At 39.3% G+C, this 23,193-nt stretch overlaps 1 protein-coding gene across 1 annotated transcript in view; it reads left to right on the top strand.

Annotated features, from left to right (window-relative positions):
- Nucleotides 1–23,193, top strand: part of LOC133532971 (putative fatty acyl-CoA reductase CG5065) — a 28,566-nt gene that overhangs the window by 2,806 nt on the left and 2,567 nt on the right. Inside the window, exons 2-12 of the mRNA XM_061871863.1 lie at nucleotides 9,768–9,880; nucleotides 10,527–10,643; nucleotides 13,372–13,491; nucleotides 15,530–15,655; nucleotides 16,848–16,993; nucleotides 17,429–17,541; nucleotides 18,374–18,566; nucleotides 19,045–19,191; nucleotides 20,445–20,534; nucleotides 20,900–21,064; nucleotides 21,359–21,457. Coding sequence (XP_061727847.1) covers nucleotides 9,785–9,880; nucleotides 10,527–10,643; nucleotides 13,372–13,491; nucleotides 15,530–15,655; nucleotides 16,848–16,993; nucleotides 17,429–17,541; nucleotides 18,374–18,566; nucleotides 19,045–19,191; nucleotides 20,445–20,534; nucleotides 20,900–21,064; nucleotides 21,359–21,457 — 1,412 coding nt within the window. The 5' untranslated portion in view covers nucleotides 9,768–9,784. The remainder of the gene's footprint in view (nucleotides 1–9,767; nucleotides 9,881–10,526; nucleotides 10,644–13,371; nucleotides 13,492–15,529; nucleotides 15,656–16,847; nucleotides 16,994–17,428; nucleotides 17,542–18,373; nucleotides 18,567–19,044; nucleotides 19,192–20,444; nucleotides 20,535–20,899; nucleotides 21,065–21,358; nucleotides 21,458–23,193) is intronic.

The following is a 23,193-nucleotide window of genomic DNA, read 5'->3' as shown; positions in this document are numbered from 1 at the left end:
TGACACAGAGTTCCTATGGCCACCTCCTCTCTCATGCATCAGATCAGCTCGATGGTACCATAATATTTCATTGTCACCCTACTTACATATGTATGCAGATTTTCAACTACATCTGAAACCTTAGTGGGTCAAATATACTTGTAATATTTGATTACAGACAGAGTAGACAGACAACAGACTGATTCTTTAGTAGACATTAATTAAAGTCAGTCAATTATACTCATTACTATATAACTTCGAAGTAGTAGTAGTAGTATAAGTGCATTTTTGCCATTATAAACTTTAAATAATAAATAATAATAGCAGTTTTCTCGACTTTTGCATTTAAAATTTATAATCGTCTTCATTGTCGTCAATTCAAAAAATAATATAGAAATAGTCGTTACAGTTAGAGTCATAATTTATCTACTTTTTGGAGCTACATATGCTTGTGCATACCTTATGCTTATGTTTTCAGTTATCTCAATACCAGCAAAAACATGCTACCTTTTTACGTTCACTTCCACAAATTACTTAGCTTTGCTAGTATTCTTCCTTTTTTCACTACTTGCCCGAAATTGACTTCTATTGCATTTTTAAGGTCAACTAAGTTTTGAATAGGTATCTATATATGATTTAAAGCAGACAGTTGTAACTTTTGTCTGAATTAGTAAGTAATATTATTTCGACACAAAACGATTTGGTATCATTTTACTAGGTTCTCAATTTGCCGCGGTATACTCTAGTATTATATATAAGCATCAAATTTTTAATTTCATTAAGTTTAAATCATAATCAATATAAATTTCCGGAAAAGATCCCAGAACTAACAAACCAGAATACGGATGGCGTCAGAATAAGGACGTAGGCGTGCTGCGAGCGCGGCGCGCGGGGCGCCCGCCTGCCTGCTTTACCACTTCGTCTGCTTCACCCCCTCAAAAACCTAAAATCTGTCTATAAGAGCGCCTTAAACCGTTATATGTGTTAGGTAATTGACTGTTTAGAAGTTTTGCGAAACTATATGGTTTGTCTCCTAGTTAATTAGGGTGTACATTTGTGCAAATTGCAATTATTTGTCGGTCTTCTTGCCTAAAGTTCCTTTTTTCTGTTTTAGTGCTTAATAGAAAGAAGGTAAATGAATTTAACGTGTCTTTATATTGAAAAACACTTCGTAAAATAAGTATCGGCAAATATGTAACAATTATAACTCATATTACGATCAATTACATTCTCTTGCTTTCGTAAGTAATAGGTACTGATTTAAAAAAGTGTTTTTCAATAAAAAGACATGTTAAGATTTTTTTATAATGTTAAAAAAACGTACGATAGCCGGTAGTGACTCACTAGTGACCCACCTACGAAGTAGGAGGTCGCGTCGCCGTCGAATTATACGCGCGGACTTGCGTTCCACCCTTAAGCGCCAACTATATCCACCCTTCCTGGGCTCCTACCGGGAAAATCGAAGTTGGTCAATTACGGGCATTTTTCTCTGTCACTCTAATTACGTCTTCCCCGCAATTTGCGAATTTCGGTTTTCGCGGTAAGCCCCCTGATTTCGGACCCAAATTCGGGCCTGATAATCGTTTTCCGTTTCACGGAAAATCAACACATCGTTTTCATTTGAAATGTAAAAAATACTTTGTCTCTAATTGCTAAAAACGTTCAATGTTAAATATTTTTGGATATCAACCATTTTTTTACATTTCAAATATTGTAAACTATGTACTGATATTTGGTGAAATGGAAAAATACTCTTTCTAGGGCCCGAAATCGGGTCTGATATCAGGCCTTATAAAGTGTGGATGTAATTGGCACTTCACGTTGTTACTTATATTAAGAAGTGCCTTAATTATGATACCTAAATGAATAAATTATACATTTATTTGCTAATTAAGTAATGAATAGAAACAGGCGTTACTTTGCGGAAATTGTTTCTAATAAAAACAAGAAAATATTTCTTGTTTTAATTAGTATGAATTAAAACAAGAAATATCACTTTGCTAAACCGCGAAAAGATAACGTGCCGTATGCTCTGCACTCTCTATTCCATTCTCAATGATCCACACTCCCCTGAATACCTTAAACACTTCTTTCACTTTTATGGTGCTTCTCGTGACCGTCAATTTCGCTCTACTGGCAATCTCTCTCTTTCCATCCATGGTAAGCAGTATTAGCAGTCATTTAAAGGATAATTACTTAGTAAGTATTATTTTCTATTTCATTTGTTAAAGATACTTTGTAAAAATAACAAACAAGCATACGGCCCGCCTGATGGTAAGCACTACGCACCCTCGTTGAGCTCTGGCAACCTTACTCACCGGCAGGAACACAACACTATGAGTATGGTCTAGTGTTATTTGGCTTCGGTTTTCTGTAAGGTGAAGGTACTTCCCCAGTTGGGCTCTGCTCTAGATCTGGAATGACATCCGCTGTGCTGTGCCCTACCACACAAAGCGAGATGACATTCACAATGCCCATACCTCTCTTGTGGACGTAGTTTAAGGACGTACCCGGGTCCAAAACTCTTACGCCATTCAGGCAGCACGTCTCTGGAACGGTCTTCCCCCTACCATTAGAAAAGCTCCCAACAAGTCTGCTATCAAAAAAACTGTTCGTGATTTATTTGCTGGCAGGTCAAATATCAATTACTTAAGTCTTAAGTATATAATATACACAACCGATTCGTGAGAGACACATAATTCGTCATAAAGACACATACATAATTACATAATTTATGTAAAATTGTAAGTAGTTTATAATTAATTTATGTGTATTACATATACATTTAGAACTCTAATGCTTTCAATAACAATTTATTTTAGTTACACACCGCCTACAATCTTTTCTGCTTTGCCCTAAGATTCCCTGGTAGAGAATGGCTCATGGCATTAAGTTCGCTTTTTGTACATTAAGTCTTTCTTTTGTGCAATAAAGTTTAAATAAATAAATAAATAAAAAATGCCACGAATAGTCACGTGGCTATTCCATACATTATTTATGTTTCGATTGGGGTTTTCTATCGACGATTAATATCTTGACTAGCCCCCCCCCCCCCCCAGGGACTATCATTTGACGCGAGAGATATTAGAGTCAGCCCAAGATAAGTTTGCAGCGATTTTGATAGCTCAGACGATGCAAGTGTCAAGTAAACGTCATAATTTCATAGAAGTTTGATAACACGTACACCGTCTGCTATCAAAATCGCTGTCACCTTATCTTGGTCTGACTCTAGTAATATTTTTGCGTTTATAGAAGCCCTTAGACTTTACTCGTAGGTAGGTATGTACCTACATGCTATACGTATACAATCAATGTGTTTTGCGTTAGGTTATGTTAGTTTACGCCATTCCGAGGTTGCCGGTTGACATTGACTTTACTGTAAACACTAAATAGTTCTATTTGTGGTCGGTGACGTTGTCTAATAAGGGACCTTAGGACTATTTGGTGACAAGAATTACTTACTAGTAGAAATCAGGGCAAACGAAATGTCATTTTAGTATATAAAAAGTGGCTGTGACATAATCGGACAGACAGACGGACATGACGAATCTAACCACGGGTTCCGTTTTTTGCCATTTGGCTACGGAACCCTAAAAACGAACTTTAGGCACTAAAAATTAAATATTTTAAAAAGAAAACTTTTACCCGTTATTTCGTCTACGTAGAATGGTGATGTCCGTGATAGTTACTATCTTATGTCCTTCTTTGGGACTCAAAATATCTCTATGATAAATTTCATTCAAATCGGTTGAGCGGTTTAAGACGTAAGTAAAACCATTTATTATATGGCCCCTCTAAACGATGGTTCAGCGCTGGACCAGCGAGACGTCCATGCGATGGTTAAGAGCACGCAGTATGGGCCACGTGTAGATGAGTACATACCATTGCTGGCCCACTACCTTTGATGTGCGGATGAAAAACCGATACCGTGGCCATCCCGCCGCGCCATAAGCCATTCGAAACCACTACCCTCTCTACACGCTGGCCCATCTTAGTGGGCCCGTATGATGGCCCATCGTGTAGAGCTTTACTTTCGCTTTTACAATATCCGTAGAGATTATCCTGAATCATTAGGTATTCTAGCAAAACTATAAAATTGATCATTTCAGACATTGCAAATGGAATTTAGCTGCCCCCCCCCCCCCTCCCCCTCTCAAATATAAATACTCTCTGACAACGTTTTTTGTGCCTCCCTGATGATTCAACCTGTATATTAAGTGTTTATAATTGAATGAAATAACTTGCACAATTTCATATGACATGGCGTCATACCTACTCGTCAATAAAAACTGTACACTTTGCTTCTAATTCGTTTAATTGTGGTAAAAAGCGAAGTAAATAAAACAATGGAATCATTCGTCAGTTAGATAGTGACAAGACAATGTTTATGACACGTTAATGTACCTTTTCATTTATCATGCTCTGAAAGTGACTCATTGCTGTTATATAAAGTGTGCAGAAAGTGATACGTTTCAGCTCTAGAGCATTTTACTTTCTAAGTACGATTTTTACGATATACAATAAAAAATAATATAAGATAAGCCAATTAAATTTTAAATGCCGCTAGTTTTAAGCTATTCATTTGTCTATGAGCCACATTTTATTTCATCACATAAGTACAGGTTGTTTATTTAGTTAATAATTTAATATTAACTAAATACAATATTGAAACAAATTGAATTGATTGGGGTGAATTTACGGCTTCTAATTCGAATCGCGAAAAAAAAATTGACTGTTTCATACATTTTGGCTCTCTGACTTTGACATGTTCTTATTTTCTTTTCATTATGGGAGAGTAAATTTTTTTTCGCGATTTCGGGGTTGGTCCCATTTAGGGTTGCCATCTCTAAAATTTGGAAACCAGGACAAGACGCGTGAAAACCCCGGATTTTAGAGTCCAGAACCCGGACATCAACAGGTTTTTTTAATCACGTGGTTCGTCTGTCGCGGGCGGCCTAAGACTTTAAATTTTTAAACCCGGACTATAAATGAAGCCCTCCCCGGACGCTCCCCGGACGCCCTCTAAACTAGGACAAATCCGGGGAAACCCGGACGGGTGGCAACCCTCATCATCACAGGCCTTTGCGTCTATTGCAGGCGATTTAAGCACTGCTGTTTAGACAACGGGCTTGGTGACTGTGGAGGCCGATGCGTGAGCGGCACGACCTCCCACATTTTGGGCAGAGAAAGCTCATGCCACCTGAGGTTCCAGTCCCGATTTGCTTTCTGCGACACCTTCTGCTATCTAACGTAGTAAACCAGGCTTGGTCGCATATCTTTCTCCCCTCCACAACACGCTTGCGCCATCCATCACGGTCTTCAGCTAAAGTTTCCCAGGCATGGTGGTCGATTTCAAATGCTGACATGTCTCGCTTACCACAGTCTAATTAGTTAGTTAGTCTAGTCTAGTCTTAGGTCAGTCAGTTAAGCGCAGCATCGGTCTTCCAACGTTCCTTTTAGCATACGCAACTGCACCAAGCAAGACACGTCGAGGTATTCTAGAGGATTCCATCCGGTGCACATGCCCCAGCCACCGCAAGCGTATCTGTTTGAGAAGAGCGGCAAGACTGGGCAGCTGCGCAACCCTAGTCCCATTGTAAAAGTTGCTAAGTATGACCAATATATTCACCCCGTAAATTATTGCAGGTGACTAACTAACTAAAATCATATTTCTCCAATCATTTTAAAATTAAACTCAACCAAAAGAGACTAAGTATATTTGAAGTGAAGGAGCTGTCAACGACGAGAGGTATAAGTTTTTACCTACCTATACTTGGCAATGTCACGGATCATCGACATTACTCAAACATTACCTCACTGCGCACACACCGCCTCTCGTGCCATGTCACGTGTGCTCGTCAAACAGTCTGCAGCCAAACGTTCGATGACGCCAAAGGCACTTCCCACACGAACAGTTACTACACGTATATCGACAAAGGAAAAAATATTTTTTTTAACAAGCCGAAACGTCTGCGAACGATCTTATTACGCTTAGAATAAATTTAAAAATGGAAAAAAAAATTTTAGTATGGGTAGCACATCGTTACTGGTGAATTTGGAACTCCGGTAGCCGTCTGATGTTCTTAATAATAATAACTCCACGGCCGATTCGGCCACGGCGACTGCTATCAACTCCGTTGCTGTCTCTGGTGTACTCGCAAGTGACTGATGTAGCCGATCTTGCTACTAAAAGTTCGCGAACATTGCGGGCATGTGAGCACACCATTTTCGTAATTATAGTGCATAGCCGCGGGTGGTCTGGCTTTTATATCGTCGCGCTTGGCGTCCAGCTCTAAGCGCCGACGAGCTTCGAAATCAGCTACTTTGGCATTTATAGTAGCCCGCCACTCCATTCGTATGGCTCCCTGCTGCTCCCATCGCGAGGGCTCTATACGACACTTTTTCATGTGCCGCTTAAGCACATCTTTGTACCTGAGGAATTGGCCACCCTGTTTCCGCTTGCCCTCCTCAAGCTCAGAATAAAAGATACGCCTAGCCACACGCTGGTCGTTGATCCGTGATGTTCTTACGGTAGATGTCGCTAGGGTCCCCTAGACCCATATGGTGGGAAAATTTGCTGCCTATGGATGAGGTCTTGGTGGCTCAGATGGCAGAGCGCTGGAGTATCGATCCAGAGGCCGTGAGTTCAAGTGTCACCCAAGGCTGTAATTTATCCAGTTTTAAATTTATTCTAAGCGTAAACGAAAAAATGTACCCATCGGGATGACAGACGGTATGTAAAGTCACGTGACGTTATTTAAGTTTCGCAAAATGTAAATGTATGCTGACATTACTTAACATATGACCCACGTCCTTAAACTACATCCATAAGAGAGGTATGGGTACTGTGAATGTCATCTCGCTTTGTGTGGTAGGGCACAGCACAGCGGATGTCATTCCAGATCTAGAGTAGAGCCCAACTGGGGAAGTACCTCCACCTTACAGAAAACCGCAGCCAAATAACACTAGACCCTACTCAGTGTTGTGTTCCGGTGAGAAAGATTGCCAGAGCTCAACGAGGGTGCGGAGTATTACGGTCGGCAACGCGCCTAGGTATACACCTCCGGAGGCAATTCCTGCAAAATATGCAATTGTATATTCGACCTACAATATATGTAACCTGATTCTTCTTACATACAATAAAAAACTTTGAAACTTTGAAGGTGTACATAGGTTATTAAGACTGCTTTCCATCAAGCGGGCCCTATGCTTGTTTGCCACTGACATAGTACTTAATAAAAAATTGATTGGTTTTAACAATGATTTAAGCATATACATTTATTGCTTGTGAAATAACTGTATTTTATCAATAATGTCTGTCTGTATCTGCAGGGATCTATGATAATGTCGAGTGCCCTCAGACATCATATGAAAAACACCACTTTACATGAAATGACGAATTTGTCTAAAAATATAGGTAAATAAGGTGGCTTGTGACTCAAGCGATAATAAAACGTGATGTCTGTAAATTGAGGCATGAGGAAACTTACATGAGGCACATGTAATAATCGATAATGATGTGGTCATAACTAGACCACTAAACTCGATCAACATAGATATAGGGACCGTGCGCGTTGGAGGGTCTGCCATCTTGTGGTCTGAACATGTAATTACATTGACACTTAACACTAAAGAGAAAGACAAGCCACATGAAGAACGGCTTCAGGAATTAGGTCTTACAACATTGGAGGACAGAAGGAAGCGAGGCGATCTTATTGAGACATACAAACTCTTGTCTGGACACTACAATGTTCCAAATATTAAGCCAGAATGTAAGGTTGAGAGGACACTCTAAAAAACTAGTCAATCCTCCATGTGCGAGCAACCCTAGGAAACATTTCTTGCCAAATCGTGTAGTAAATGTGTGGAACTCTCTACTAGAAACTGTTGTTAGTGCACCGTCGGTGAACTCTTTCAAAATTAGACTAGATACACATTTTAGAACATGCACACATGCATGCATACATGCATGGACATGGTAAGCAGTCTCCGTAGCCTATGTACGCCTGCAACTCCAGAGGAGTCACATGCGCGTTGCCGACCCTAGCATTCCCCCCCTCGTTGAGCTCTGGCAACCTTACTCACCGGCAGGAACACAACACTATGAGTAGGGTCTAGTGTTATTTGGCTGCGGTTTTCTGTAAGGTGGAGATACTTCCCCAGTTGGGCTCCGCTCTAGATCTGGAATGATATCCGCTGTGCTGTGTCCTACCACACAAAGCGAGATGACATTCACAATGCCCATACCTCTCTTTTGGACGTAGTTTAAGGACGTACCTGGGTCCGAAATATATAGTTATATTGAGAATTCGCCAGTAACGATCTTATACTAATTATCCTGTTAATTTACTATAAAATTTGTATGATAATAATCATTTCACCACGTCCCCTACAATGATAATTATCTTGCACTGTCGCAACTCGATCCCGGAACCTAGCAACACTGACCGCGGGTGACGATTTGATACAAATTACCTATGTCGGTTCATAAAAACATTCATCGTTGGATAGTAATACAGTTCTCACGGGTAAAATGTTAATTATATCTCAGCACGCATCAAAGATTATCCCATTGTTCTTGTTTTAATTAAACTTCTTAACCTTTTGAAACGCCTATCGTACGCATGAAGGTTGATATTGGGCTGTAGCCGCGCACGTCATATGACGTATTTGGCGGTCAAAAGGTTAAAGAGCGTTTCAACTATCTTTCCTCGGTCCGCTGTGCGGCAAAACATCTCCTTGCTCCACCACCTTTATCATCTAAATTTTATAGCAACTCTTTTACTTTTCGTGCTGTTCCGTTGTGGAATGCTTTGCCATTAGGCATTGGACGTGCTAAATCCCTTCCCGTTTTCAATAATCTTTTGAAAACTCATTACATTTCGCTGCCTTAACTTGCCTTTATTTATGATTGTATAATATATGTATAGTTAAAAAACTTAAGTAAGTCACCTGTTGTAAGTAGTTGTGACGTGTTCGAATAGACATTTGTTTTGTTTGTGTGTGTCTTTTAAACATGTATTGTCTATTCGAACACGTCACAACTACTTACAACAGGTGACTTACTTAAGTTTTTTACCTATATGTATGTATGTATTTATTTAATTAGTATGTAGGTATGTACAGGAGGCAAATGAGCAGACGGATCACAGCGACTTTGTTTGCATAAAGTTGACTACCGTTGTTTTGTATACTGACGGACTTTAATTGTTGAGCCATTTAGGTTTTTTTAAACTAAGTCGGTCGCTAGCAAGCATACGGCCCGTGTGATGGTAAGCAGTCTCTGTAGCCTATGTACGCCTACAACTCTTAGAGGAGTTACATCAGGAGTTACTCGTCCACTTTTGTTCACGTTACTGTTGACGACCAAATTAGCTTAAACCTTAAACAGATCAACAATCTCTCAATCTGTGACCGTACAAATGCGAGTTTTCTGAAGATTTGCAAGGACCTCTACAGGCTTTTATGTGGCATACGGTGAAAAATATGCACAGAAAAATAAACATCAATAAAACTTCTAATAATGCTTTTTCCAACTGTTTTTTTTGTGGGCCTGTGATTTTAACCTCCACCAATACCAGCACTGTGGACCATATAGGAATGTGGACGAGTTACCACTGAGGGCCACATAGAAATGTGGACCAAGTAGGAAAGCGACAATATGGGAATGTTGACGACAGTTATGACAATAATGAGAAGCTAAGAATGTAACGAAAATAGTATTGTGGACGAAGCGGTCCTGAGCCAGACTTTAAGCCGGTTCTAATGTCAAAAACCTCTCTTTTCAGATCATAATCACTACAAAATGGTGGCCCCTCGCGACCGTCGCGGAGCGCTCATTCCTCAGTTCTTCGCGGGACGCTCTGTGCTCATCACGGGGGCTACTGGCTTCGTCGGCAAGGTCAGTGTCAGCTAGGTTTGCCAATCGTACTATATAATTACATAATGGTGACCCTTCGCGACTGTCGCGGAGCTCCCATTCCTCAGTTCTTCGTGGGGCGCTCTGTGCTCATCACGGGGGCCACTGGCTTCGTCGGCAAGGTCAGTGTCTGCTAGATTTGCCAACCGTACTATACATATAATTACAAAATGGTGGTTGGTGGCCCTTTGCGACCGTCGTGGAGCGCTTATTCCTTAGTTCTTCGCGGGGGCTACTGGCTTTGTGGGCAAGGTCAGTTACCTACAGTCACCAGCGAACGAAACTCTACTGTCTCTGTCGCACTAATATGGAAGAGCAACGGAGAGAGATCACTACGCTACGCTACGCTACGGAGCGTAAACGATTGGCATCTTGTCTATGCACCCAGGAGATGCTGGAGACGTTGACAGTCCGGCGTCAGACACCGACGCCAGGGGGGGTGGGAACATTAAATGCATGCAAAAAATACGTAAGACGTAGCAGTATAACGAGTTAGCATGAGCACTAAGTAATTGATTAGCACGTTATTATTTCACGGATTAGCAATGTAACTTTTGTTTTGATTAACATGGATTTCCACAAAGTATTGTCTGATTTTATTAACTTGGTAATTCTGTGATGACTCCAGGTGCTGGTAGAGCGACTCTTGTCCACCTGCCCTGATATCTCCACCCTGCATCTACTGCTGAGAGTCAAGAAGGGAGCGACGCCAAGCGAGAGGCTAAAGGAACTTAAAGAGTCCCAGGTATTATAGTAGGTACATTATGCAACGATCCCTTGTGTTTTCCACGATTCTACATTTGAAACTTGACTGGATGTCATTCGATACCTCCCTGGAAGGGAGGTATTAAATATTATAGGACATTATTACACAAATTGACTAAGTCCCACAGTAAGCTCAACAAGGCTTGTGTTGAGGGTACTTAGACAACGATATATATAATGTATAAATATTTATAAATACTTAAATACATAGAAAACACCCATGACTCAGGAACAAATATCCATGCTCATCACACGAATAAATGCCCTTACCAGGATTTGAACCCGGGACCATCGGCTTCATAGGCAGGGTCACTACCCACTAGGCCAAACCGGTCGTCAAAAGTTATTATTATTAACTTAATTTAATATCCATCACTATGATTGGTGGACCTCTTCGCGAGTAAAGTCCTTCCCCAGCCGCTGCCATACTGAGCGGTCCTGCGCTACATCTTGCCATTTGTGCGGTATTATGGTGTTGGTGACGCCACATCGTCCTCAGGTATGGTGGCCGTTTCTACCCACCGATGTGGGGAGGTCAATTTTCGACTTTTTAAGGACGATGTGGCGTCACCAACACCATACCGCACAAATGGCAAGATGTAGCGCAGGACCGCTCAGTATGGCGGCGGCTGGGGGAGGACTTTACTCGCGAAGAGGTCCACCAATCATAGTGATGGATATTAAATTAAGTTAATAATAATATAATAAATACTATGGGGACATTCTTACACAAATTGACTAAGTCCCACAGTAAGCTCAAGAAGGCTTGTGTTGTGGGTACTTAGACAAAGATATATATAATATACGAATACTTAAATATATAGAACACATCCATGTCTCAGGAGCAAAACAGATGAGAAGGTTGAGGAGAAGGAGGGATTTATTTGTGCTCATCACACAAATAAATGCCCTTACCGGGATTTGAACCCCAGAAGCATATATTAACATGTGTATCGAACATGGAATATTTCCGGACAAATTAAAAACGACCATCGTTCGACCTATGTATAAAAAAGGAGACAAACAAGATATAAATAATTACAGACCAGTGGCATTGATTCCTATTTTCTCCAAGATAATAGAAAAAGTAATCTATCTCAATTTAAGTAGCTTTTTTGAAACACATAACCTTTTTGCTGACGAGCAAAAAGGTTTCCGCAAAAATAAATCCATAAATATGGCCATTTATGATCTACTCAATACAATTACGACACAGTTAGATAAAAAAGTGCCTGTTACAGCATTGTATATGGATTTAACAAAAGCTTTTGATTTTGTAGATCATAAAATCTTATTATCAAAACTATATAATTATGGTATCCGCGGAAATACCTACAATCTACTACAATCCTACTTGATGAATCGAGAGCAAGTCACACAGATAACTCGAATTTGTGTTAAGTCTAAGAAAGAAGTCACGTTTTCTTCAGACTTAAAACAAATAAATTCTGGCGTCCCCCAAGGAAGTGTCTTAGGCCCGCTCCTCTTTTTAATCTACATTAATGATCTGCCAGCAGCAATCACAGATAAGATAGTTCTATTTGCAGATGATAGTACAGTGATTTTTACTAGCGAAAACCCATCATCATTTGAACCACACGTCAACAAAACAATAGAACTAATAATTGATTGGCTACAGAAAAATAATCTATCTATCAATTTAAATAAAACCAAAATAATGACCTTTAAACAGCGAAAAGAACTTATTTCTGATTTAAAAATTACATACAAAGACCAAGACATTGAGGAGACGGATGCAACAACTTTTTTAGGGCTAAGTTTAGATCGTACTTTAAGTTGGAACAACCATATAGATAACGTTTGTAAAAAGTTAAACAAATATTCATTTGCCTTGCATAATTTACGAAAAGTAGTAAATCAGTCGACTGTTTTAATCTCTTATAACGCTCACGTTACATCAACTTTGAGGTACGGGGTTATATTTTGGGGTAATGGTACTGATAGAGAATTAGTATTTAGAGCTCAAAAAAAGTGCTTACGATCAGTATGTGGTATACAAAACACAGAATCATGTAAACCCTACTTCATTAAGTTAAATATTCTCACCTTTCCCTGTCTTTATATATACGAAGTCGCATTATACATTAAGTATAACCCTAACCAGTTCTCCTATTTCAATAGTTATCGCCAACAATATAAAATAAACTCTAGGTCATGTAAAACAGCATTACTAGCAAAAAGCTTTTTTGGAATGGCACCAAGAATTTACAATAAACTGCCAAAAGAGATTTAAAAATTAATGATTTAAAGAAATTTAAAAAAATGTTGTATGATTTCTTAATAACTAAAGCGTACTACTCAATACAAGATTTTTTGTCAGACTCAGGAAATTTTATTACCCTTTAATATGTAGTGTTATATTGTATGTCATGTCTTCATTATTCACCATAGATTTAGTTTGTAAATGCGTGCTACATGTCCTCTGTAGCTATTTGTATGCCATGTGGCGTAGCATAGTGATACTTTATTATAAATTTAAGACCTACTGTTGTACATACCTATGTTTAACAAATAAATAAATTGGAATTGGAATTGGAATTGAATTGGCTTCATAGGCAGGGTCACTACCCACTAGGCCAGACCGGTCGTCAAGTATGTAAGCCAGAGATATATATTTTTAATCATTAATTGTTAATAGGGTGGAATAAAAGCCTTTTTATATATATTTATCTGGTAATACATATTAGGTGTTCGACGTAGTCCGTCAGCGAAACCCATCGCAGTTGGACAAGCTGCGGGTTTTGGAGGGCGATGTGGCAGCACCAGGGTTAGGACTGGCTGCTGATGCTGCGCTGACACTTCAAGACGTGAGTACCTACCTATGGTTGGCAAAGTACCGCGGGCCAGCCCCGGCCCGCGATAGGATTTTATCCGGCCCGCCGGCGGTCCTTCGAAATAATTTATATATGACTCGTGAAATAATATAAATCCATTTATGCTGCAATTCTGGTCCTCTTTTGATGGCTCCTCTACACGATGGCCCAGCGTAGGTCAGTCCAAGGGACGCATTTATGCGTTAGAGGGAGCAAGTGATATTGCTATCTCATTCCACTGCATAGCTGCGTCCCTTAGACTGGCGTACGATGGGCCATCGTGTATAGGAGCCCTGAAATGTCTTAAATTTTCTGGCCCACCATGAAGAAAGTTTGGTCACCACAGACCTACACAATGTTGCCCTTTACATGGCCATCAATATATCATCTGTTTGTGGAGACCGGTCTGTTTAAGCTTACACGGGCAACATGTTATGTTATAAGTATGCAACTTTAATTTTGAGTGGCATTAACGTGAGATACTTCATTCGGTACTTGTCGTTCTGCCTTTTTTATGAAAGATGAGGCAAACGAGCAGACGGATCACCTGATGGTAAGCGATTACCGCAGCCCATGGACACCTGCAACACCAGAGGGGTTATAAGTGCGTTGCCGGCCTTTAAGATGGGAGTACGCTCTTTTCTTGAAGGTCTGAAGGCTGAATCATAAATGAAAGAATCATAAATGCTGGCAACGTACTTGCAAGCCATCTTGTGTTGCGGGTGTCCATGGGCGACAGTAATCGCTTATTATCAGGCGATTCGTCTCCTTGTTTGCCATTTAAAATTGCACTTTACATGGATAGCCATCAATAGTAGATTGTTAACCAAGGGATGAACGGCACTCATTTCTGTCGAGGTAGTAGCCAATAGTCCGAGACTGAGATGGTGCCTTTCACCCGAGTTAAACATTCTTCTTTTCATTTCGAATACGAGGAAAGTAAAACACACGTGCATTAAAAAAAACACGGCTAAGTAATATAAACTTTAGTAGTCTTTCTTGATCACTTGAGAAATTTTAGTAGTGTTACCACCGATGTCAGTAGTTTTTTTTTAAATACACATGTTCCAGCCCTGCTCTATGGATCCGAGTGCTGGGCCGTGAGACAACAGGATGTCCAAAAAAATGCCATAACGGAGATTAAGATGTTGCGCTGGTCGAGGGGAGTTGCAAGGCTGGACAAAATAAAAACCACGTAACTATATAAGAGGCACCTTTAAAGTCGCGGACATTCGGAACAAAATGCGCGAAAGCAGATTGCGATGGGTTGGCCATGTTCAACTCCGTTGCGATGACCATATTACAAAGAGTGTAACCACCGAAGGTGCTGGGGTCACAAGGGGAAGAGGCCGACCGCTGACAAACTGGGTTTCGACCATCAAAAAAGACCTACTGACGCAAGGCTTAACGCCAGATATGACAAAAGACCGCCAAAAATGGCGCCAGAGTGTTAGATGTGTCGACCCAAGTAAATGGGATAAGGCAAGGATAATGACATATGTTTAACTCGGATTAAAGACACTATTGCAGTCTCGGACTATGGGCGATCTCACACTGCATTCTAGCGCCAAACTATCTCTATAGAAATGACGTTTCATCCCTCGGTTAACAATCTACTATATACAGTCCGTATTTTTCATATAACCTCAAACTTAAACTAGACGTAGGTTTTAGTGCCATAAAACAACACTGAAAGATTTATTTAGTTTAGTCTTCACTACTAGAGAATAATTAATTTTTGTTTTTTTTTCGAGCGGCAATGTATGTCGTACATCATGATCACTTGTGACAGCTGTGACGTCGCGTCATTAATGAGACGTTTTGAGTTAAAACGAAGTAGTGATACATTGCTTGCTGAATGATATTGTATGAAAAAATAAAAGTCGTCCATTTTTTATAAAACTTATGAAAGTGTGTTAATTACAGCCTAAACTAACTACCCTTTGATTATGAGTTCGTATCAAAAATACACGCTGTATTCATTATGCAACCGAACACAATGCTTTTTCTAAGTAAATATAAATGTTGGCAGGTGTCAGTGGTATTCCACTCGGCGGCAACCCTGAAGTTCGACGAGGAGCTCCGTAAGGCTGTGGATCAGAACGTGCGCAGTGTCATGCGCCTGTTGGAGCTGTGCGACAAGCTACCTAACATGCAGGTACGTAAACATTTAGACGAAAGTGAACGATTGCGCGAAATTGCCTTTTTATATTAGCTTCAAAAATTTTCAATATTGTACCCAATGCCATTTTAAATACAGACAACATCTGTTGGCATTCTTATCAAACAAAGCATATTACGCCATTGACGAATATAAATGAGACAATTTAATTTAATGCAATACTAAAAATTATATAGTGTTTAGAATAAGGTAAGATTTAAGCATGCAATTTATTGTTAAACTTACCAACACAAAACAAAATTTGTACACCTAATGCTGGTAAGACATGGTGATACTAAGTACTTACTAAATTGTGACATCTATGTACCTATGTTTAACAAATAAAAATATTGATTGAATGATATAAACGTAGTTCTCATTTTCCTTTCTGAATATTACCATTATTAAAAATATATTGACACAATTTGTTGTACAAGGTGTAACAAAAATAGTGGGGATCCATGTAAGGCAGTGTTAGCCGAACGTTAATTAGAATTGAAAATATTGAAAAATAACCATTATAAACTGAACCGAAAACGCGTAACAGCGCGCAGTTACTCTTATTGAAAATCACTTTAATGTGTGCTCGATAAATCATATTTTTTTGAGTGCAGTGGGACATCATGATAGTAATTAATAAAACCCTAAAAAGGTGCGCGTGGGCTCCACAGGGAGCTTGGAAAGCGATCGAAGGAGGCAACGGGAGACCCTCGCGTAGGCAGCTTTCTCGCGCAATACATACAGATACAGCGCGGGAATGCTGCCTGCGTGATGGGCACCCTGCCAAGAGGCCAGAGTTTGTTTTATTTTTATTTTTTCTAGGTAGGTTTAGTTTTGGTAGTTTTATTTTATAAGTAGCCATAATTTCTTTTTATTCAATCGATAGTAATTTATTATGTTTCCTTGTCACACAATGTTATATAACATTTTATAACAACCAATGTGGGAACACCAGAACAGTAAAATTAACTGAATTATTATTCGATGTAATTTTAATTATTGTCATAATACTAGTGTCTATTGAGTAAATGTCAGATGTTAGCAATTAACAGTTGCAATAAGCATAAATAAAGGAAAAGGAAGCTTGCAAATAGATAATTAAGGAATTAACATTCTTAATTAATATTATTTACTTCAAGGAACACACATTTGTTATTATAATTTAGAAATTCCTTGCTACCTTCTCCAGGCCTTCATCCACGTCTCCACAGCGTACAGCAACGCCGAGCTGTCGTCGGTAGAGGAACGGGTTTACCCACCGCCTGCCCCTTTAGAAGCTGTGCTAGCTCTTACGGATCATGTACCAGACCCGACGCTCGCTGGAATAACACATCAGTAAGTTAACGCATATGTGTCGTCATTAGCAGCGGGTATACCTGTCTCTTTAGAAGGAGCTCTAGCTCTCACGGATAATGTACTAGACCCGACGCTTGCTGGAATAACACATCAGTAAGTTAACGCATACGTGTCGTCATTGGCAGTAGGCATACCTGCCGCCTGTTCCTTTGGAAGTATGCTAGATCTTACTATGTGCTAATCCCGACGCTCGCTGGAATAACACATCAGTAAGTTATTGTGTCGTGTGTCGTCATTGGCGGCGGGTTTAGACCTCCTTTAGAACTAGTTCTAGCTGTGTGAAATAGTATTCGCGTTTGGAGGATTTTTTAAAAATTAGAGCGTTTAAATATTACCATAAATCTAAAAAAAATGGAAGCCATTTTTTAAATGCCATTTTACATATTTTAACAGTGTTTGTTTGTGTGTTCGCAGGTACATAGCGCCCAAACCTAACACGTACACGTTCACGAAGGCCCTGGCGGAAACCGTGGTGGAGCGACATGGCAACACCGGCTACCCGATATCCATCTTCCGCCCCACAATAGGTATTATTTTTATTTTTTCCTACTCCTCTACTGTTATCTGTCATTTATGCATTCATTAACATGAATATAAGAACATACATAAAAGATTTCAAGAAAAGTCTATATTGTCTATTCCTGATAACAGCACTTGTGCTTTTATAAGCTATAATGATACTACGATTAATGGCTACCAACCTAACAAAACCAAAACGAATACAGTTTTAAACTAAGTGCATTGCTGCCAACTTACAAAATATTCATTTGGTTGCATAGTAAAATTAATTACTTCATAAGTCAGAATCACGCATGTGACACCCGTAATATAGCCGGGGCGGGCCGGGCGCGTAACAAGGTATGCTCGCGCGTCTTGGCTATATACTTTTGCTGTAATTTGTTTAACTAAATTAAGATTTATTTTTGTTGACTCGTAGGAAAAATATTGTATGCAACGTTGTATAAGTAGGTCAAAAAATTCTCGTGGCGTATTCCTTTACAATGTGAGCCGGAGCCGAAGGCGTAGTGTAACTCACGCCACTCGCCTTTTTTGACCCTTCTTATACAACTGTTGCATAAAATACTATTATCACACTGTTTAAGTGCTCTAAACCGCAGCCTACTCATAGTGTTGTGTTACTGCCAGTGAGTAACGTTGCCAGAGCTCAACGAGGGGCGGAGTTTTAGGGTCGGCAACGCGCATGTAACTCCTAACTTACTGACGGCTTAGTACCTTTTAGCCTTCGGAGAGACGTTGGCTCTCTTGCATGTTCTACCTTCTGTACAATGGGGAATGCTCCGAAGATCTGAAAAATCAAATTTCCGAATAAATACTAAGTTATTTATATATATTTTCCAGTTATATCAGCCCAGAAGCACCCGTTCCCCGGCTGGATCGAGAACTTCAACGGTCCCTCAGGCGTGGTGGTGGCCACGGGCAAAGGCCTACTGCATGTGTTCCCCACCAAATGCGGGGTCCACACGGATTTCCTGCCCGTGGACATCGCCGTGGACACCCTCATTGCTGTCGCCTGGGAGACTGCCGTGGACCAGTAAGTTTTTCTCGTATTCTTGAGGCCGTTAACAGTTTAACTTTAACGTCTCTCTCTCTCTCGGGTGGTCGAGTCCGTCTACGCTAACTTTGCACCGACTTGAACAAAACAAATCAAATCTGTCATTATTGTTTTCATTGTTGTCATTGTTGTTGTTTTGTTGTTTGTAGTTTGTTATTATCTGTTATTATTATTAGGTATTGTCATAGAAATTTGACATTTATAAATGCAATGTTAGAATGATCCAGCTCTATAAACCAATGTGGGACCGACATTTGCAACCGTAACTGACCAGAATCAGTTCAAGTTTCCTCGCGTTGTGCTCACGTCGTGCTTCTTCACCGAAAAGCGACTGATAGATATTTACGACTTTTTTTACATAGGTTCCGAGAAATTCATTGGTACTAAACGGGGCTTAAACCTACGAAATTTTAAAATATCTTCGATGATTCCTAACTGTTCTTTATTTATTTAACAGCTCTAAAGAAGTCCGCGTGTACAACTGCAGCACCGGTGCCAATCCCACCACATTTGAGGACTTCGAGAGAAACCTGCGACGAGAAACTACCCGGCACCCGCTGGACGGCGCGCTCTGGTACCCGTCGGGGACGGCCGTGCAGACCAAGTGACTACTTCTTCTTTATACCTATAATTAGTAATCTCCAACCATTGTGTCACCTTTGTCGGCACCTACACTCTTATACAGAGTGGTCGTGGTAATTATATTTGACGACCTGTCTGGCCTAGTGGGTAACCCTGCCTATGAAGCCGAAGATCCTGGGTTCAAATCCTGGTGTGAGCATTTTTTCCGGTGATGAGCATGTTTTTTTTTTGTAAATTTTATGTGTTATTTCGTTTTATTTTCGAATGATTTAGATTTAGATTACTTTATTTCACGATGAAAATTACATTATAAATTTGCTACATTCGTCAAAAGTATGTTTATCTTCTCATCATGATCGGCAAACATAACATTACAAATTAAAAATAATAAAATTAAAATTGATTGTGTCTTCCAATAAGGATCGTCACGTGCAAAGAAAAAATGTCAAATAATTGAATATTTATAAACCAACTTACCTAATATCAATTTATAATAAAAAATATAAAAATATTACAAAAAGAACAATATGTCATGTTTAAAATACAAATGCACACAATTTAATAATAAATAAAATAACAATATAAGATCATATATAAAAAAAAACAATTCATTTTTCCTTTACAGTCTTATTAACTACTTGTGAATTCATGAATATTATGTTTGTATTTAAGTATTTATCAATATTTATATATATCGTTGTCTAAGTACCCTCAACACAAGCCTTATTGAACTTACTATGGGACTTGGTCAATTTGTGTAAAAATGTCCTTCAATATTTATTTATTATTTATATTAAGATGTCGCGTTTAGTACGGATAAAATTAAGGCTAATGATGGACAGCATAAGCTACCGCTTTGGTCATCATCCCAATTTGGCTCAGTAGATTGATAACCGACCTCATAAATTTAGAAAACAGTGACTGTAATTAGACGCAATCATGGTTTTTTTTTAAATATAATGAATAGAAAAATACAATTAAATGTTACATAATTACATTTAAAGTACATATGGTGCTACTTTACCGCACTAGTACGAAAATTAGCATATTACGTTACTGTGTCGAACATTTAAAGGGCCATATGTACTGTAAAACGTTGTACGATACATGTGCGAATAGGTAATTCGCAACTCGTGTCGATTTAAAACACTCCCTTCGGTCGTGTTTTAATTTATCGCCACTCGTTTCGAATTTCCTATTTTTCGCACTTGTATCGTAATGTACTATTTAGTTCATAAACTGTATTAATAAATTAATGGAATATTTTTATTACAGATGGGCGCGTACATTGCTAGAATTCCTTCTGCAGACTGTGCCTCTACATCTAGCGGAGTATACTGCACGAATGATTGGACTCAAGACACCGTACGTATATTTTTGTCCTAAAACTTTAAATATCGCTTTTTTCTTTTGTTCTTATTACTTTAAATTGTAATTCATGAGGTCCCCCAGAGAACTGGTTTCTTGTCTCGACTGAAAACCGGCCGAAATGTTGCTCTATGTTTGGCCGAGAATGCAGAGACCGAGATTTGATCTTTCTTAAGTATACTTTTTGGAAACAAAGAATCCTGCAGTTTTTTTGCGATTGATTAGACTTTCTGAAAGGTTATGTACCTAAATGAATAAAGATCTGTTTTTTCCTCGTGAAGCTTTTTTGAAAGATGTCGTTTACAGCGTTGGCGTCCGTTTTATTGCAGATTTATATATTGTTCATTCCATTTCATTTTCAGAGTAAACCTAATAACGGCGAACAAGCGTTTAACGGCTATGACGGATGCATTAGAATTCTTCGCAACGCGCGAGTTCAACTTCGAGTGTGAGCGCGTACGGGCGCTGCACCATCGGCTGTCGCCGGAAGACAAGAAGATTTACAATTTGGATGTTATGAGCATAAAGTGAGTAGAGAATGTAATTTAAGAGTTCATACATTTGACGACCGTTCTGTCCTAGTGGGTAGTGTGTGTGTACCCTGCCTATGAAGCATATATGGATGCAGACTACTCTTACGAATATGCCTATTCTTTTTCATTACTGTTCTTTTACAATGAGTAATTGCCACGACCTCATATAAAATATAAGTAAATGTGTTGGGAATTATACGCAGACATCATCTTCCTATGATGGCCAGTTATATATGTTATTTATATTAATTATATCTAAGTAAATTACTGATAATTCCTTGACTGCAGCTGGGACGACCACTACGCGGACTTCGTGAAGGGCACACGCAAGTACCTACTTAACGAGAAAGAACAGGACCTTGAGAAGGCTAGGAGACACATGCACAAGTAAGATAAGATACGATAAGCCTTCGTCCGCACAAGTTAGTAAAGTCCAGTCCTGACTGAATGATCCAATCGACCGATTTGATCAGAAAAGATATTAGCCTCAATCTCCAATTTGATCACGAATTTTAGATTTATAGTGATATTTGAGCGCTCTAAATAAAATAAAATAAAATGCCTCCAAACGTTCATCACTCCCATTTTATCGGTAGTATCGGTCATAATCGGCGGTCGAAATCGGCGAGCCAAATTGGCATTTGCGTCCACACCACTTGATTTGATCAGACAATTTAATCAGATTGGTGAAAAAATATTCCCGTCTGTAGGGCTAAGATGGTCGGCTCTTTATCATTTGTCACCATGTCTGTCACGTTCTGACTTATGACAAGTATGTAAGTGCGAAAGTGACGGGCATAGTGACAAGTGATAAAAATAGAACCATGCTGCCACTGCTGAACTGGCTTTAACTTTGTCAGTAGATAAGGCGCGTAATTTATAGTTTGTATTAACATACATCTACCGATTGCGTGCATTGATCTGCAGATCAATCCTTCGCGCCTACATTTTTTAAATTTGCCACCTTTTTCCACTGACAAAGCTGGCTTGCTAGAGTATAGCGCCAATTACATCCACACTTCCCGATATCGAGACTGATTTCGGGCCTATTAATCGTTTTCCCTTTCACGGAATATTATTGTAGCACATCGTTAGAGTTTGTGCGGGAAGAGAAGAGTCGTGTAATGTATCCCAATACATATCACGACTCTTCTCTTTCCGAGCAGTCTCTAGCAATACTTGAAATGTAAAAAATACTTTGTCTTTAACTGCCAAAAATGTTCTGTTTGATATTTTTGCATATGTACCATTTTTTAACATGTCAAATATTGTAAACGATGTGTTGATATTTGGTGAACGGAAAAATACTCTTGCCCGGGCCCGAAATCGGGCCTGATATCAGGCCTGATAAAGTATGGATGTAATTGGCACTTATATAATCAAAAATCGCATGCGATTTGTTGCAAGGTAAGTACACGCCTTAAAGGTTTCTTTGGAGCCTTGCATGGATGTTGCCAGTAACAGAAATATGGAAATATTCACCGCTTCGGGCGATACTCGATCTCTTATAGGGTTAGACCAAGCTAACTATGCAGCACAATAATTTGACAACCACATAAAATAGTAAGTGGAATGAGACATCATATTATGGCCCTTTAAATTTTCGATAGCACGTAATGTGCTAATTACCTCAATATGTACTGTAATAGTACATTACGATACAAGTGCGAAAAGTAGGAACTTCCGACCGAAGGGAGAGTTTGAAATCGACACGAGTTGCGAATTACCTTATCGCACTAGTATTGTACAACGCACTAGGGCGGTAAAGTAGCACCATATATACCGTAATAATTAATTACGATACAAGTGCAGAAAATAGGAAATTCGCAATGAGTGGTGATAAATTAAAACACGACCGAACGGAGTTAGTTATAATTATAATTATATTTATAAATACTAATACTATGTTAAGATATTTTCTTGTTGTACTAACACTCTATGGATACATTGTTTGTCCGAAATAAAGAAATTTATTAAATCGACACGCGTTGCGAATTACCTATTCGCACGTGTATTGTACAATGTTTTACTGTACATATGGCTCTTTAAAGTTTCGACATATGCACGGAAAGTACTCATTCTCGCACAAGTGCGGGAAAGTAGCACCATGTGTACTGTAAAAT

This window comes from Cydia pomonella, chromosome 28, assembly GCF_033807575.1.
Source record: "Cydia pomonella isolate Wapato2018A chromosome 28, ilCydPomo1, whole genome shotgun sequence".
NCBI classification, from domain to species: Eukaryota; Metazoa; Arthropoda; class Insecta; order Lepidoptera; family Tortricidae; genus Cydia; species Cydia pomonella.
This window is presented reverse-complemented; position numbering and strand designations above follow the sequence as displayed.